The sequence below is a fragment of the Canis lupus genome, chromosome 9 (genome assembly GCF_003254725.2).
Source record: "Canis lupus dingo isolate Sandy chromosome 9, ASM325472v2, whole genome shotgun sequence".
Taxonomy (NCBI): Eukaryota; Metazoa; Chordata; class Mammalia; order Carnivora; family Canidae; genus Canis; species Canis lupus.
Genome location: NC_064251.1, coordinates 2,116,960 through 2,133,507, shown reverse-complemented (window position 1 = coordinate 2,133,507; position 16,548 = coordinate 2,116,960). Strand labels below are relative to the sequence as shown.

Here is a 16,548-nt window from a genome sequence, read left to right as displayed (position 1 = left end):
GCCGTGAGCACCCTGGGGCTTCAGATGCCGCCCGGCCGGGGTGACCGTCAGGGCCTTGGGGAGCCAGTGCCCGAGCCAGGTGGGCGGGATGGGGCTGAGGCCTGGTGACCATGGGAGGCCCTTCGCTGGCTTCCTGCGGGCCGGGAGGTCATGGCTGGAGCACAGGTGCGGGGTGCCCTGGCGGCTGACATCCTGGTGGACGGCTTGGGAAGGCATCTGGAAGGTGCCAGAACCCGGGAGAGGTTTGTGTTCTGCTCCCTATCGCGCAGCAGTGGCTCATCATAGAGGGACTTGAACAAATGCAGGTTTCCTTATTCCCAGCGCAGGTGAGGGGAGAGGTGGCTGTGCCCTTCCTCTCTGTGAGCGTCCCCGCCAGGGTGGGGCCCCCGGTGCAGCCCCGCGCCCCCAGAGACCCCGACAGCAGAGCGCTTGCTGGTGCTGGGCGGAGGGGGGCCTGCCATCACGCCCCCACCTCTGCTGCCCCGCCTCCGCCCTCCCTGTTCCCTGGGCTTTCGTTGCTTGGTTTTGTTTCGTGGTTTCTCACGCTGTCCGACCGTCCTTGGTGGAGGCACTTCACCCGCCAGCACTCATCCCGGTTGCTGCTGGGAGACTGACTTTTGTCACCTTGACCTGTCTTCTCTATTCACATTTTCATGCCCGTTTTGGGGTATTTTTTCCTAACCTTCAAGATTTTCTTTCTCTTTTCTCTAGTGGGTTGGAAATGTCAACGTTTCATCTCCTTTCTTTTGGTAGATTCTGAGAGACCCAAGACATCTGATGCAACACCCCCCCCACCCCAATCCCCGCAATCCCGGGGTTGACGGTGTCCCCTGCTCGGGAGCCTGGGGACACTCCCTCCTCCTCTGTGATGTGGGCCCGGCCAGGCCAGCAGCTCACCGGGGCCTCTGGAGGCAGGTCACAGGGGGCAGGAAAAGCAGTGACTCCAAACAGTAATTTCGGGTCCTCACGGGGCCTACAGGGCTGGGGTGAGCGGGCACCTCCGTGCCTGCAGCGAGATGAGCAGAGCACCTGCTCTTCCGGAGACCTGCGCGTTCTGAACTTTGTGGCTGATTCTGTGTGTTTGTGTCGCCTCTGGCATCTTAGTGACCGCTTGGTCTTGTCATTCTGTGCAGCCGGCTTTGCTGGGTCTCCTAGCTCCAGTCTAGGAGCAGTCACGTTCTCAGCCCTTGCGCTGCATCAAGGGCTCTGTCTTGTGTGTCGTGGGGTCCACACTGTCCTTAATGGAGGGGGCGTCACAGTTCCCAGTACAGAGGACACCAAGCACTGGCACCCAGTGACCTACAGCATGGTGCTCGGGCGCTAGCCAGGGCAGTTTGGGGAGAGAATCCTTAACCTCTGCGCCATCGTTCTCTAAGGAACCCGTGTACCAACCGCACTGAGCCATCGGTTCAATCAAGACACGTTTGGAGTATTTCCAGGCCAGCTGAATCATGTGACCTTGGGTCCCCCTCTATCACCGTGGGGCGACAAGGGTCCGTGTCCTAAACACAGCTGTGCTCACTCACGGGGCGGCTCGGGTGGCTCCTCCACTGCGGGGACCATTCCTTCCACTCCTCTGCCGGCGCCAGCGTGTGGGTCACCTCCCGGGTGGGGTCCCGGGGCGCGCTTGGGCGGCCTACAGTGTGGTGCTGTCCTGTCCTCGCTCCTAGACTGGCACCAGTATGACGACATGGTGCGCATGGAGTCCCCGGGGAAGCTGCAGAAGCTCATGAGCTCCGTCACCGACAGCATAAGGAAGGACTTGGTGAAGGGGAAGCAGGTGGCCGCCACCCTCATGCTGGACAACATCTTCAGCCTCCTGCAGGCCTGGGGCGCCATCAACCTCAGGAGCTTCCTCGTGCAGTTCCAGCAGTTCTTCTCTGTGGTCAGGGTGCCCATGATCTACGAGGGCCAAGCGCAGCCCTGGCTCTCGCTGAAGTACGACGAGAAGGAGGTACTGGCTTCAGGGGCGCGGCAGCTCCCCCAACCTGGACACCACCCACTTCCTACCGGACACCCCCCCCCCCCCCCCCCCCCAGCCGGTGGCAGTGGCGGGACTGCCTGGGATCCTCCTCCTCCCGGGTTTCTTCCTTCTGGCCCCTCCTCCTACCCCTCCCCTGCTCCCCCTTCACCCCCCCCATCCCACCTCCCCTGCCCCCCCGGCCCCGCCCCCTCCCCTGACCCCACCCCTAGTCTCACCTCTCCTGGCTGCCCCTGCTCCCTCCTGCTCCTGCCCCCTCCCCTGGCACCCCCTGCTCCCGCCTCCTGCCCTGCTCCACCTCCTCCCCTGGCCCCGCCCCCCTCCCCTGCTCCCACCTCCTCCCCTGGTCCCACCCCTAGTCTCACCTCACCTGGCCCCACCCTGGCCCCCCACACACACAGACCCCCTCCCACACCGAGTCTCTGGTAATATAGGGAGAATGGGACCCTCCTTTATCGCCCCTCTCCCACATGGTGGGATGGCTCTGGCAGTTTTGAGAAGAACCTGGGGCCATTTCTGAGTTGGCAGTTGGACCCTTGCAGGCGTCGAGGGCCCATCCATCGTGCAGGGCTTCTGGACTGCACCATTGATGGTGGCCCCCAACAAAGGCCCCGGGGCAGCTGGGGAGGCAGGGCAGTGGGGTGGCCCCTCCATGGAGCTGGCTCTGCCCCTTGGGGCCTTGGGCCCCCTCAGGCTGTTGTGACCCTGAGGACAAAGACGGGCCGGCCGTGCGGGCACCTCTGATGGCTTCAGCTCCATGGTTCTGTCTTCTCTTCTGGGATCAGGTGAAGAAACACCTGTGGGAGTATTTGAAAAATCAAGCAGCGCCACTTCTGGAAAGTAGTGTGGACCCTCTGCCTGAGGACCACCCAGTGAAGAGTCCGTTGAGAATGGGCCTGATTGTCCTTTTTGCTGTGGAAAAATTTAACATTCCCTTATCAGACAGTGACCTGAGCATGCTCTGTACCCTTCTCTGCTCGAACGTCAGGTCACCAGGTGATCTTCACAGTGACCTAAGTGACATCTTTGAAACATATCAGAGGTATGTATTGTGTGTGTGTCAAATGATTTTATAATGATTTTTTAAAAGATTTATTTATTTATTCATGAGAGACACAGAGAGAGAGAGAGAGAGAGAGAGAGAGAGGCAGAGACCCAGGCAGAGGGAGAAGCAGGCTCCCTTGGGGGAGGTCGCTGTGGGCCTCGATCTCAGGACCCAGGGGTCACGCCCCGAGCCAAAGGCAGACAGGTGCTCAACCACTGAACCACCCAGGCGTCCCCACACTACATTTTTTAAGAGAGAACGACGGGTGGCAGATGTACAAAGCTTGCTGTTTCGAGTGTCTTGAAGAGCTGGCAAGCGGTAGCACCTTGCGATTGTAGGGAGAATGCCGGATGTTGTCTGCAGGCTTCTCCCTGCACTGGCAAAGTGGCTTTCTATCCGGGTTTACTGTTGCCAGACGGTCTGGGCTCATGGATCACACAGGACCCCTGAACCTCAGCTGTCGAGGAGGGATATTTGCCATGGGGCTTCAGGGAGGGACTGGCCAAGGCCCGGGGCTTCGTGGGGTGCCCAGGGCGCCCCGAGGTCCATCGCCCCGGTGCAACCATATTTCTCTTGGGGCTGGTTGCTCTTTTCGAGTGCTCCTGAGTGTGAGGAGCCATCAGACCCTGGGCAAGATGCTGGCCGCCCCAGCTCACCGCCACTCTCCGTTCCCCCCACAGCTGGCGAGAGGCCTTGGTTAACCTGTGCCAAAAATGCATGGAGCAAACAGTTGACCTCTGGGTGCTCACCCTGCCCCTCCTGCACTACTGCATGGAGCTGTTCCTGCAAGGAAAGGACTGCAGGATGCAGCCTGAGGACATCTGGGCGGCCCTGGAAGGAATCTCCTTCTCAGAGTTTCGGGAAAAAAGGCCAGATCAGTAAGTTGCAGAGCTGCACTTCCATCTGTACATCTTAGAATAACAACTGTGCTTCTAGGACCTCCATGGGGCTCCCTGGGTGCACATGCCCCCACTTCTCGCGACGCTTCTTTTAAAACTACTCCTTTAATAAATTTTAAACATACAGGAAATGTAAAGAAGAATATTAAAAAAAAATGGCTTGCATTCCCAGAGATAATCACTATTGTTCACACTTTGGCGGGCACATTTCCGGGGTTTTTGTCCAAACGCATGTTGGTGGGCACGTTAGGTGCTCAACGTTAGGTGACAAATGATTGGCCATTTATTCTGTTCTCCAACAGGCTTTTTTTTCCACTTCATAGTATTCTGTGAGCAACTCCTCCTTGGTAAACGCCCAGCTACGTTGTTATAATGACCGCTCACCCATTAGAATTAATTTTTACGTAAGCAGGGACTGGGCATGTGGATTAGTTCTTATTTTTTCAGTCTGACTTGGTAAGCATGCATGCTTTGACGAGCATCCTTATTCTCTCCCTGCCCAATCTTTTCCTCAAGATAAATCCCTGAAAGCGGGGCTGCTGGTCCAAGGCTCAGCGCATTGTACATGCAAATCTCGAGGTGGTGAAATACCAGTCTCGAGGTGAGCAAAGCTTTCTTACAGAAGACAGAGAGCACAGTCTACCAACGAAAAGTGGTAAATTGAACTTAAGTACAAAAAAATCAAAACTAAAAAATACAGAAAGATGAACACTTGTGCTCCTTTGCAAGCACAGAGCCGCCCCCCCCCCCGCCCCCGCCCCCGCCCACCCACCTTGTCTTGTGTCAGAGAAAGAAAGGATTCCAAGTCTCACCTGCTCCCACCCATCCACCAACCCAGGACGCTCCTGCCTGCGGGTTTTTAGGGATTAAGATGGCTAGATTAAGTTATTGCTTCTTCACTATTATAGGAACCTTTTGACGTTAAAGCCCAGTTAAGATGATATAATTGCATTATTTTAAGTGGTGTCCAAACTCTTTTTTTTTTTTTTTGAATAATAGCCCTTGGCTAACATCTTTCTTTTTTCTTTTTTTTTTTAATTGGAGTTCAGTTTGCCAACATATAGCATAACACCCAGTGCTCATCCCGTCAAGTGCCCCCCTCAGTGCCCAGTCACCCCAACCGCCTGCCCACCTCCCCTTCCACTACCCCTTGTTGGTTTCCCAGAGTTAGGAGTCTCTCATGTTCTGTCTCCCTCACTGATATTTTCACTCATTTTTTCTCCTTTCCCTTTTATTCCCTTTCACTATTGTTTATATTCCCCAAATGAATGAGACCATATAATGTTTGTCCTTCTCCAACTGACTTATTTCACTCAGCATAATACCCTCCAGTTCCATCCACGTCGAAGCACACCGTGGGTATTTGTCATTTCTAACGGCTGAGGAATATCCCACTGTACACATAGACCACAACTTCTTCATCCATCATCTGTCGATGGACACCGAGGCTCCTCCCACAGTGTGTCTATTGTGGACATTGCTGCTATAAACATCAGGGTGCAGGTGTCCTGCCGTTTCACTGCATCTGTATCTTTGGGGTAAATCCCCAGCAAGGCAATTGCTGGGTCGTAGGGCAGATCTATTTTTAACTCTTTGAGGAACCTCCACACAGTTTTCCAGAGTGGCTGCGCCAGTTCACATTCCCACCAACAGTGCAGGAGTGTTCCCCTTTCTCCACATTCTCTCCAACATTTGCTATTTCCTGCCTTGTTAATTTTCACCATTCTCCCTGGTGTGAGGTGGGATCTCATTGTGGTTTTGATTTGTATTTCCCTGATGGCCAGTGACGCGGAGCATTTTCTCATGTGTTTGTTGGCCAAGGTCTTCCTCTGTGAAATGTCTGTTCATGTCTTTTGCCCATTTCATGATTGGACTGTTTGTTTCTTTGCCGTTGAGTTTAATAAGTTCTTTATAGATCCTGGATACTAGCCCTTGATCTGATAGGTCATTTTCAAATATCTTCTCCCATTCTGTAGGTGTCCAAACTTTCTAGTAGAAATTTAGTTGTTAATAGTGGAGGATGGAAAACACCAGCCTTGGTCTTTAAAATCTTGTCTTTCAGGCAAAAGTGGCCTTTACTGTGTTGTGAGCCTTTATCCACACTTAAAGGCTTAGAGCCTTCTAAGCCCTTGTGACATTCTTTTTTTTTTTTTTTAAGTTTATTTATTTATTTATTTATTTGAGAGAAAGACAGAGAAGATGAGTGAGGAGGAGGGGCAGAGGGAGAGGGAGAAACAGACTTTTCACTGAGCTGGGAGCTAGACTTGGGAACTCGATCCCAGGACCCCTGAGATCATGATTTGAGCCTAAGGCAGGCACTTAACCCACTGAACCACATAGGCGCCCACCCCTGTGACTTCTGTGGCACCTTGGTTTAATTATTTTCTATTTCTTCTGGGGTCTCCAGTACGATGTCACAGAATCAGCATAATCTAAATACCTTTGCTGGGCTCACGTGGACCATTTGATCTGGAGCATTCACTTAATTCACTCATCAAAATGCTTAATTCATAAATCATTGAGGCCATGATGGAAAGTTAATGATGGAACCACCGTGTAAGGCAGCGATCCCTCTTGTGGATGTGTATCCCAAGGAAATGAAATCAGTATCTTGGAGCCATATGGCAGTCACCTGTTCACTGCAGCATTATTCACAATAGCCAAGACACGGAAACAACCCAAGTACCTATTGACCGGTGAATGGATTGCAAAGATGTGAGGTACACACACACGTGCGCACACACACACAGGGGAACATGATATGTGTGATTTCACTTGTGTGGAATCTAAAAACGTCAAACTCATAGAAACAGAGTAGCATGGAGGCTGCTGGCAGCGAGGGGATGGGGGGACATCGGGAGATGTTGGTCAGAGTACAAATTTCCAGCTGGAAGAGGAGTAAGTTTTGAGGCCTATTGCGCAGCATGGTGACATAGTTATCCTGGATGACGTGCTTCCAAGTAGCGGAGAGAGGAGATCTTCAGTGTTGTCAGCACGGAAGAGGAATGCTGGTTACGTGACATGGTGCAGTGCTAGCTAATGCTTCGGTGAAGTGTATCAAGTCAGCACATCCTCGTCCATGTTAAGCGTCCACAACGTTTGGCGTCCGTTATACCTCCATGAAGCCAGAAAAAGTGCTTAATTCTTAGTGCAGGTTTTTGCTGTGGGCAAATATCCACATCATGTAATTTGCCCTTTTTATCGTTTTTGGCGTAGAGTTCAGTGGCACCCGGTACACTCATGTTGTTGTGCCGCCACCTTCCCTCCCCAGAGGCGTTCCCATGTTCCCAGACTGAAACTCTATTCCTACGAAGTCACATTTCTGTCTCCCCGTCCCCCCACCCCCTGGTAAGCACCATCCTACTTTCTGCCCCAAGAATCTGTGCATGCTAAGGACCTCATGTAAGTGGAGTCAGGGGGGGGTCCTCTTGCAACCGCTGGTTTCACTCCACATCGCATCCTCAAGTTTCATCCGTTTTGGTGAATTCTTACTATGTTATTGTTTGCTTTGGGTTTGATTCACTGCCTGGCATTGCAATTATCTTTAAAGTTTGAACTTGACAGGTCTCTTGGAACATGACTGTACTTACCCTGACTCCATCTGTGTTTGCTGATCCCAGCGCTGCTCTTCTTTCCCTGTTTTTGCTTACATAGGACACATCTGGTTAAGCTCATGAGCAAGTATATCCATCTGCTGAACGTAGACACGTACCTGTTCCGGTCCTGGTTCAGTCTGGTGCCTCTGAGCAACTTGCTTGACTATATGGAGAACTTCGTGGAGTATCAGAGTCACATCCCTGCTTGCATCCTGGACTGCCTTCAAGGGACTTGGTACCGGCTTCAACACCATACAAAACTCTCCAAGAGACATCAGGAGGTCTGTTGTCTGATGTTCAGAACAGGCTGTCCTTGCTTCAGCAAATGCAGATCAGAAACTAGACTTTCAGGGCCTGGGATTCCTTTTTTTCTGAGATCTTGGCAGAGGGAAGCACTTAGAAGCCAGAAAAGAGGGCAGGACTGCTGTTTCTTATGGCTACGGGGTTGCTTGTTTGTCATTACACTGGGCAGTAGAGTTCTGGCCTCTGGACGGTCAGGCCATGTGTGTGCACGAGTGTGCGTGTGTGCACGAGTGTGCGTGTATGCGTGTGTGCGTGTAGTTGGGGGGGCGGTCCACCCAGCTGCACACTCTCTCATTGCATGGAGGTGCAGGGATCAGGTATAATGTTTAAATCCTGAGTTTTATTTGTGAAAGATGGAAGCTTGGTTCTTGAGCACATAAAACTCGTTTGTAGGAAGAAGAGAATCCTTCGTTTTGCCTTATTTAGATTTTTTTTCTCTTCAATTCTGTTTTCACAAAGATGGTGGCGCTGTGATTAACTCTTTCCTATCTTTTTTCTTCACTGCCCCAGAACATTGGGAAGATATTAACGAGGCTGTTGGACCTCCTGAATATTTATCAGGACAAGTAAGTAGAAAAGTGAAACACAGTCTCGGTGTTACACGATTACTCTCTGACTGAGTGACAGTGTCCCGTGTTTGCTATTGAAATCAGAAGGTCTTCGATATACATCCCACCTCCTTTTTGAGCTATTAACATCCTGGTTTGGTTGGGTTTGGTCTTAAGGGGAAAATAATAGGTATCAGCTGCTGAGATTTGGGTTATTTCCACTGGGTGTTTTATCCTGTATGCATTTTTTTTTCCATTTATATATATTTTTTAAACAATCACCATATTGCCTCTTCATACTTGTGTTCTGCATTCCTCTGATGTTGGTCTTTGTATGTTTTTTGCAAGCCAGGCTGGTTGGAAGTAAAAAATCAAACGTGACTTCACATAGTTTTTTCTTTTTTTAATATTTTATTTATTTATTCTTGAGAGACATAGAGAGAGGGGGGCAGAGATGGAGGCAGAGGGAGAAGCAGGCTCCATGCAGGGAGCACCACATGGGACTCGATCCTGGGTCTCCAGGATCACGCCCTGGGCTGAAGGCAGCACTAAACTGCTGAGCCACCCAGGCTACCCTGACTTTACATAGTTATTTGAAAGCGTTTGCTCCTACAGATTTGTATGACCTCTGACAGCCTGAAGGGACATGGTATAGAATGCAGAACAGAAACGCGCAGGTGCCCGATAGGTGTTTTCTGAGATTCTCAGAGCACTGCCGCTATCCCCTCACCTGAATTCTTAAGGTGTTCAGGATGGAGGTGGGGTGTTAGATCTCTGTTAATGTCAAGCCCCCGTGGGTCACAGAAGCACCCCCACGGTGCCTTTCCCACGTCACCTGCCGCACCTCCCGCCGGTCAGCGCCCATCACTTCTGGCCTTGTGCCAGCCAGGGAACATGAGACCTGGTCCCCACAGGGCTGGGAGAGACTCCACACACAGTGCCCATTCTACCACTTTTCCCCATCCCTCCCTCCTTCCCTCCCTGTCTCCCCGCCCCCGATCTTTCTGAATTTTTTTCAAATTTATGCAGTGTCTTAATCTTCAGTAATAAACATCCCTAGCCTTTTTTTTTAAATTTTTAAAAAAGATTTTATTTATTTATTAGTGAAAGACACAAAGGAGAGAGAGAGGCAGAGACACAGGCAGAGGAAGAAGCAGGCTCCATGCAGGGAGCCTGATGTGGGACTCAATCCCAGGTCTCCAGGATCAGGCTCTGGGCTGAAGGCAGGCGCTAAACCGCTGAGCCACCCAGGGATTCCCTTTTTTTTTTTTTTAACTAGGGATTAGTTTCACTTGATTTTATTAAAACAGTTCAGACCATGGAGGCAAACCAAAAGGACTTTGTTTCCATTTTATGTCGGTTGTAAGTTCCCGATGTTAACCTATAGGGGGTCAAAACATGCCTTCCTCGCTGGTATTTTGAAAGGAAGGAACGTGTCGTGGATAATGGGTACTGTTCTCTCATTTCTCCTAAATTACTTCAATGAGGGATCCCTGGGTGGCGCAGCGGTTTGGCGCCTGCCTTTGGCCCAGGGCGCGATCCTGGAGACCCGGGATCGAATCCCACGTCGGGCTCCCGGTGCATGGAGCCTGCTTCTCCCTCTGCCTGTGTCTCTGCCTCTCTCTCTCTCTCTCTCTGTGTGTGACTATCATAAAATAAATAAATAAATAAATAAATAAATAAATTACTTCAATGATTTCTCTTATCTCTTTGCGGGGTAGGATTCTTGAGGAGCCCTTGATACAGTCCTACTTGACTGTGTGCCAGAAACTTCACGAAACTATCTGCAGCATCACAAAAGACGAAAGACTTTATGAGCTGCTTGCCTTATCTGCTGAGATTGTTTGCAGAATTATTACACTTCAGCCTCTAGTGGTAAGTGGAACACACACGCACACCACGTCACACCCACGATACGTATGGAATTTCAAGTGATTCACAACAGAGATTGGCCAGTTCTAGGATGGTTAGAGGGACACGGAGTGGCTGATTCTGTCCTCAGAAATTTTGGGGCACCTGCCCCCTTGCTAGGTTCTGTTCTGTTCTGTGCATTGAGGATGGTTTGGGGTCAGAGCCTGCACCTTTGCCATCCTAGGGCTTCCGTTTGAGGCAGAGGGGCAGTGTGGGGGTCAGGGTACAGAACATCCACTGAATGGGTTAATCAAAGAGCAGTGCGGGTGGCTGGGAAGTCAGGCAAGGTATCCTAAAATGTGTGCCCCAAGTGCATGTCATGTGCGGTTGTTCCCACTTGACCTCATTTCCTGCATGCCATTCCTTAGATACGGCAGCAAAGTCCGCACCTCCCAAGTCCACACCTCTGTACCTTCCACGCAGGTGCATGCCCTCTCGAAGCAAGCCGTAGGGAGGCCCCAGTGCCCTATGCCCGCCCCCTCAACCCCCTCCACATGCCTCCCAGGGGGAACCGCCACCCAGACGCCTCAAGATTTTATATTTAGACTGACCAGTTTTTGGTTACACGTATTACGATTAAGAATCGTGACGTTCATGATAGGAAAGAATTCAGTATATATTTTAATTTTATTCCTTTTACTTTTTCTTTTTAAAATACCAAAGACACATTTTAAAATAACTCTTATTGGTGAGGCGATTGCTTTTTCCTGAAGCAGGTGTCATCTAAACCATTGCAGGCACATGCCCACTTCCAGATAAACTGTATTTTAGGAAATTTGTCGGTTTTCTAGGGCATATTTTCCTGCAGAAAAGTCTTCAATGTGGGTTGGAACCCCAGAGCAGTGTAACTTACATCATGGTAAAAATACTCTGCCCGTGTCATGAAAACAAAAAAGGTTTGCCGATCTAAAATTCAACAAAAGTGCATGATGCGTGTTCATACAGCTTCTGATTGGGTCCTGATGTTGAGGGTTAGCTGAATTGACGGGACACCTGATGACACCTGATGGAGAGAAGCAGGGAGCACACACGTGAGGCTTCCCGCCTAGATGGAGCTGCTCACGGACTGCCCGTCTCTGCCTTCCCTGTGCCGAGTGCAGGAGGTGCCGGGATGGGAAAGGCAAGGGCCCTCCTTGCAGCAGGGTCTCTGGGGGGCTGCCCAGGGGACACGCACCTGCAGCGCAGGGCACAGGTGGTAGGCTGGAGAGTCGCCGTGGTGCCCTGGGAACCGATGGCAGGGCTGGTGTGCCTACGGAGTGGGAACTGCCCTCCCCTGGTCAGGGAGGAGGAGCACCACTGTTCCCGAGGGCCAGTAAGGAACGGAGTGTGGCTGGGAAGGGGCCAAGGTCTAGAGCAGGCCAGGTCACAGGGAAAGCACACCATGCTGAAGCTTCGGGATCGTTCTAGAGGGATTCGTGCCATTCGGAGATGTTAGGCAAGTGCTAGGATGTCCAGTAGTCAGCTGAGAACTGCTGCCACTTCTCGCTGTCCGCTGACCCGGCATGCTGGCTGGGTACACCTGTGTCCACCCCTCCCCACGCATCTGGCGCCCTCCTGTTCCAGGCTGGGTTCCATCCCCTTCGTGTGCTTGAGAACACCTTGTGCTTTCCCTGCTTGGCACCTACTGTGGTTAAGGACTAGCTGCTTGCCTGTCTGTGGACTGTGGCCCGCCCCCTCGAAGCATCAGCTCCCACGGCAGGAAGAGTATCTCCTTGGCCACCAGGCAGGATGAAGGGCACAGGGTGGTCCTCAGGGAGCGTCCCTGGAAGGAGGAGTGGCTGCAGAGCCACCTGTGGGTCCTGACGCACGCCTGACTTGCCGGCCTCTGTTGAAGAAGGACGCACGCTAGCAGAACTGGGAGGACCCTCTCCGTGACCCCAGAGAAAACGGATTTTTCAGACGGGAAAAGGGAGTAGAGGAAGCCTCATGGAAGAAAGCATGGGCCTTGGGTTTACCTCTGGCCCACGGTGGGCCGTCCCCGCAGCCAAGGAGCAGGGGTTTGCATGGCGCACTGGTGGGGCTTCTCTGAGCTGCTGGAGGCTCTGCTGTTGGGGCCTCCTTTCCCAGCCATTTGGAGAAGGTGGGCTGGCGTGCTCTACGTGGCGGGCGTGATCTGCTCACTGGTAAGGCAGGGTGCCCCCTCCCCCCTGCTGTCCCTGTGCTAGGGCAGTTCACAGGGGTGGAGTGCTTATCCTCCCCCAACCTTGGCCCCACTTTGCCCGACCTGCCTGCTCTCAGAGCGAACCCACAGAGTCCAGGGAAATCAGGCACCTTGAGATGCAGGCGAGGCCCGGGTCCTGAACGCATTCGTGTGACTCAGAGGTTGCTACTTCTTGGGCTCCTGCCAAGAATCCGGAAGGGAGAACAGTGTCTCCAGAATGGCCTGAGTCGCGGCTTGGGGACCTTAACACACACACCCCTCTCCTGCCACAGCAGGATTCGGCCGAGGGCCTGGGAAAGGAAGCCAGGAGGAATTCTGTGCATGCGGTGTTCCAGGGGACCATCATCAACACCAGAGCTTGGCTGCAGAGCGTTTTTCGGGAGCGTATCTTCAATATCATTGGTGCCAGGGCAGTTCTCACCTTCAGATACACAGATGAAATCAAGGTAAAGCTCTGCTGGGCTGAGATGCTGCCCGGAGGGGTCTGAGCAGGGATGCGACGTGCTGGCCCGGGGCCCATGGTCCACCTGCAGGATTGGAGATGCGGTGCTGGTCACGCTGCCCACAGGCCCCCTCCCCGTGACAGGCCCCATAGGAAGGGTGGGCATGCAGGCCCTGTGGTGAGGCGCCTCCGGGCTGTGTCAGCAAGGAGAGTGGCCGGTAGGGATGGCTGAAAAGGTCAGGAAACTGTGGAGGCGAGAGGTACTTGAAGGGGAGACCGAGCACAAGGCATCTGAAGTCAAAGAAGAGAAAAACAGTCCTCAGAAAGGCTGGGAAGTTTCCAGAAGGAAGCTGGATGAGTAGGCCCGGGGCGGCTGTGGGGTCTGGCCCCCAAGGGTCACCTGGGTGGGAGCGGATGAGCTGCTCAGGCCGGAGGGTTGGGAAGGGTGTGTGCTGTAGGCTGGGGGGGTGCTTTACCTCCGCTGCTATTTTCTTTCTGCGTGCACCGGGATCATGCAGCAGAACGGCTGCGGTGTTCCAGATGCCTGCCCCAAGTGTTTTGAGGCCATGTGGTGGGGTACCTGCAACTTCTCTTGCGGGGGTTCTGCAGAGAAAGCGCTTCTTATAGAGAGAGCAGGAAAGAGATAGTGCAGCCGTTGAGCCTCAACAACGGGGGAGTCCACTCGAAGGATCATGGGTGTCATTGGGCCGTTCTTGCAACTTTATGGGTACGTTCAAAGGTTTTGGAGATAAAGCAAGGGGGAGACATGTTTTCAGAATAAAAACCAGCTACATGGTGGAAGGGCCATCCTGGCTGCCTGGTCCTGTCGGGGCCCTTCCTTTTTGAAGGCTGGGGTGGGTGGCTCTGACTTGCCACCGACACAGCTCACCAGGGACAAAGATGAGGTCAGAACCCAGGTACCCATCCCTCCTGGAACTACTGTTACAGTCTTTCCTTCTTTCTTTTTTTTTTTTTTTAAATAGAATTCACTGTGGCACTTAGTTGTTGCTGTGGCTGTCACTGACATGTGGGCTTTGCAGGTCTGGAGGCAGCTGATGAAGATAAACTTCCCCGTGGAGTATGGCTGGAAGGAGTCCTTGCTGGAGGACTTGGAAGGGAGAATCAAACAGGTACCAGAAATCGGGGTGTTCCTTTTGGGGAGTGCTTTGATGAAGCCAGACTGTTTGTAACCACCTAGATAGGAACGGTGCGTTTGGATGGACAGTGCTAGTGTGCACAGGGCGCGTGGTCGATGTGACCTTGCATTTTTTATCTAGCCTTACTGGTTTGACCAAAGATGGCATTCCAGCAAAGAAGAAGGGAACGGGGCCTTGCCACCAGGTGAACCCTAGGCATGGGGTGAGGGGGTGAAGCGCCCTCATCTGCAGTAGCTCCAAGTGGCCTGTTGATGACACAAGCCTCACTAAACCCAGCGACACATGGGGGAACAAAAATGTTCGTTTTTGGTTTTTTTTTTTTTTAAGATTTTATTTATTTATTCATGAGAGACACAGAGGGAGAGAGAGAGGCAGAGACACAGGCAGAGGGAGAAGCAGGCTCCATGCAGGGAGGCCAACGTGGGACTTGATCCCGGGGCTCCAGGATCACACACCGGGCCAAAGCCAGCACTAAACCGCTGAGCCACCCGGGCTGCCCAAAATGTTAGTTTTTAATTAAAGCTTATGACCGTAGGAAAATTAGGGTTTGTTTTTATAGGATATGAGACGTTAATGTGTAACTGTTAAGTAATGCTTTGTAGGAAAGTAGGAACAAGGGAAAATCACTTATTTTTCAAAGTTTACCTGTTTTTGCAAGCGGCGGGGCCAGCTGCTTATCCTGCAGAGCTGGAAGGGAGGCTCTGAATTGGGGCCTCGTCTGTGTGATGGGCACAAGTGGGGAGGGGCTGGGGGACACGGTCAGTGCGGGGTGGGAAGTGGAATCCCGGGGACCCGCCGCCATGTGGGGAAGGTGGAAATAAGGCGGGTGTCCTCATCGCCCGGAGTGTTGGGGTGCAGTTGCCAATGCGCTCTCTGCTCTTGCAGGAGAAGCCTTTCGACCAGATTTGTATCTTCTGTGGCCCCCAGTGGGATGCCAGGGGGCAGGAAGATAGTGTGTCAAAATGCTTCGAGAAGTGTGTCGTTGAAGCAGTGAGCGCAGCCAGCCAGGTGAGTGACCCCTCCCACCCGGGAGACACGGGGTTCGCAGTGGGGGTCTTCAGACATTGGGACCTGGGGGGGGCATGTGCCCGCTGGTCCTGAGCCCCGTTGGCAGCGCTGGGGTGGGCACCGGGTGTCCCCCTCCCGGCCCTGGAGGAAGGGTTCTGAAATTCGTTGCCCTTGACCGCCTCCCCGAGATGCTGCTCAGCTTCCCGCTGCTACAGGTAACGCGCCACAAATCCAAAATCCGGGTGACCTTGGCTGGGGTCACCAGTGCGCAGGTCCAGCGGGCCTGTGGTTCCGCGTCTGGGCGTTTGCTGGGCGGGTGTCGGCAGAACACTCCACAGGCTGACCGAACGGAAGAGAAACGTGTGAAGTTGAAAACGTTCTGGGAAATCACTTAGGGTTTTCTCTGCCGGGTGGGAAGGCCTTCTGCCCCAGGCTGCCTCTTAGGGACACCTCCTGGGACCGCGTGTGTGCTTTAGAGTTTTGTGGGGTATTTTTTTCTTCCACATTCATTTACCTTTTATTACAATATATTATTATAATTGTTCTATTTTGTTATTAGGAGTTTTTAATACATGAAATGACGTTATAGGCAGGTAGAAATAGTCTTACTACTTTTCCAATCCGGATGCCTCTGTGTCTTGTTCTCGAGAGGGTGTGACAAGAGCCTCCGGGGCAGACATCCTCGCCTTGCTCCTCATCTCAGGGGGGTGATGCCCTTGGTCCGTCGGCGGTGAGGGTGGCAGCAGCTGTGGGCTTCTCACGGAAGCCTTTCCTCAGGTGGAGCATGTTCCTTTTATTTGTGCTTTGTTGAGAGTTGTTATCATGAGATGGCATCGGATGTTGTCTGAAAGTTTTCTGCATCTCCGGAGACGATCCTATGTTGTCTTTTTCTTTTTTTCTTTTTTTTCCTCTCTTCCCTGGATACGATGTATCACAGTAACAAATTTCTCATCTTAAACCAACCTTGCCTCCCTGGGAAAAATCCCAGTTGGTCTTAGTATAATCCTTTTTATATGTTGCTGGATAAAACTTTGTTTTTTTTTCTTTCTCGGTATCAAAAAGTATCTCTTATAAACTAACCCTACCTTTTATTTTTATTCTATTTTATTTTTATTTATTATTATGTTTTTTTCTAACAAATTCCTGAAAATTTCTGTAAAAGCTTTGAACCCAAAGAAGGGGAGGACACTTTGTCACTTGGCCGGGGGACCCAGAAAGGAGAGTTAAAATACATGTGCTGTGTGTAGGCAGGCTTTCAAAAAGCCTATCACAGGTCAGAATTAGGGTTTACGACAGAGTCTATGCATATGAATTGTTTTACGCACATTACGTTTGGTGCTTTTTATGGTAAGTCCAGGGAAAAAACATGGGAAGTGACGGCGAGCCAGAAGGAGAGGGGGCATGGAGTGTGCGCGTGTCCGCATGGCCTGTGCACGCCTCTTTCTGCGTGTGTGCATATGTGTGCCCGCCTATCTCCACGTCTCTGCTGTTGGTCAC

The 16,548-nt window shown here is 52.1% G+C and overlaps 1 protein-coding gene across 9 annotated transcripts in view; it reads left to right on the top strand.

Annotated features, from left to right (window-relative positions):
• Positions 1-16,548, top strand: part of RNF213 (ring finger protein 213) — a 97,898-nt gene that overhangs the window by 22,736 nt on the left and 58,614 nt on the right. For 8 of the 9 annotated variants that reach the window (XR_007413130.1, XM_049114529.1, XM_049114528.1 and 5 more), the window contains 9 exons: positions 1,671-1,954; positions 2,767-3,023; positions 3,707-3,904; positions 7,580-7,802; positions 8,335-8,390; positions 10,094-10,247; positions 12,717-12,890; positions 13,927-14,016; positions 14,929-15,051. Coding sequence is in view for 8 of the 9 variants with exons in the window: in XM_049114529.1 (XP_048970486.1) it covers positions 1,671-1,954; positions 2,767-3,023; positions 3,707-3,904; positions 7,580-7,802; positions 8,335-8,390; positions 10,094-10,247; positions 12,717-12,890; positions 13,927-14,016; positions 14,929-15,051 (1,559 nt within the window). In the remaining variant the exon portion in view is untranslated. The remainder of the gene's footprint in view (positions 1-1,670; positions 1,955-2,766; positions 3,024-3,706; positions 3,905-7,579; positions 7,803-8,334; positions 8,391-10,093; positions 10,248-12,716; positions 12,891-13,926; positions 14,017-14,928; positions 15,052-16,548) is intronic. The other variant, XM_049114526.1, reaches the window with a different exon arrangement.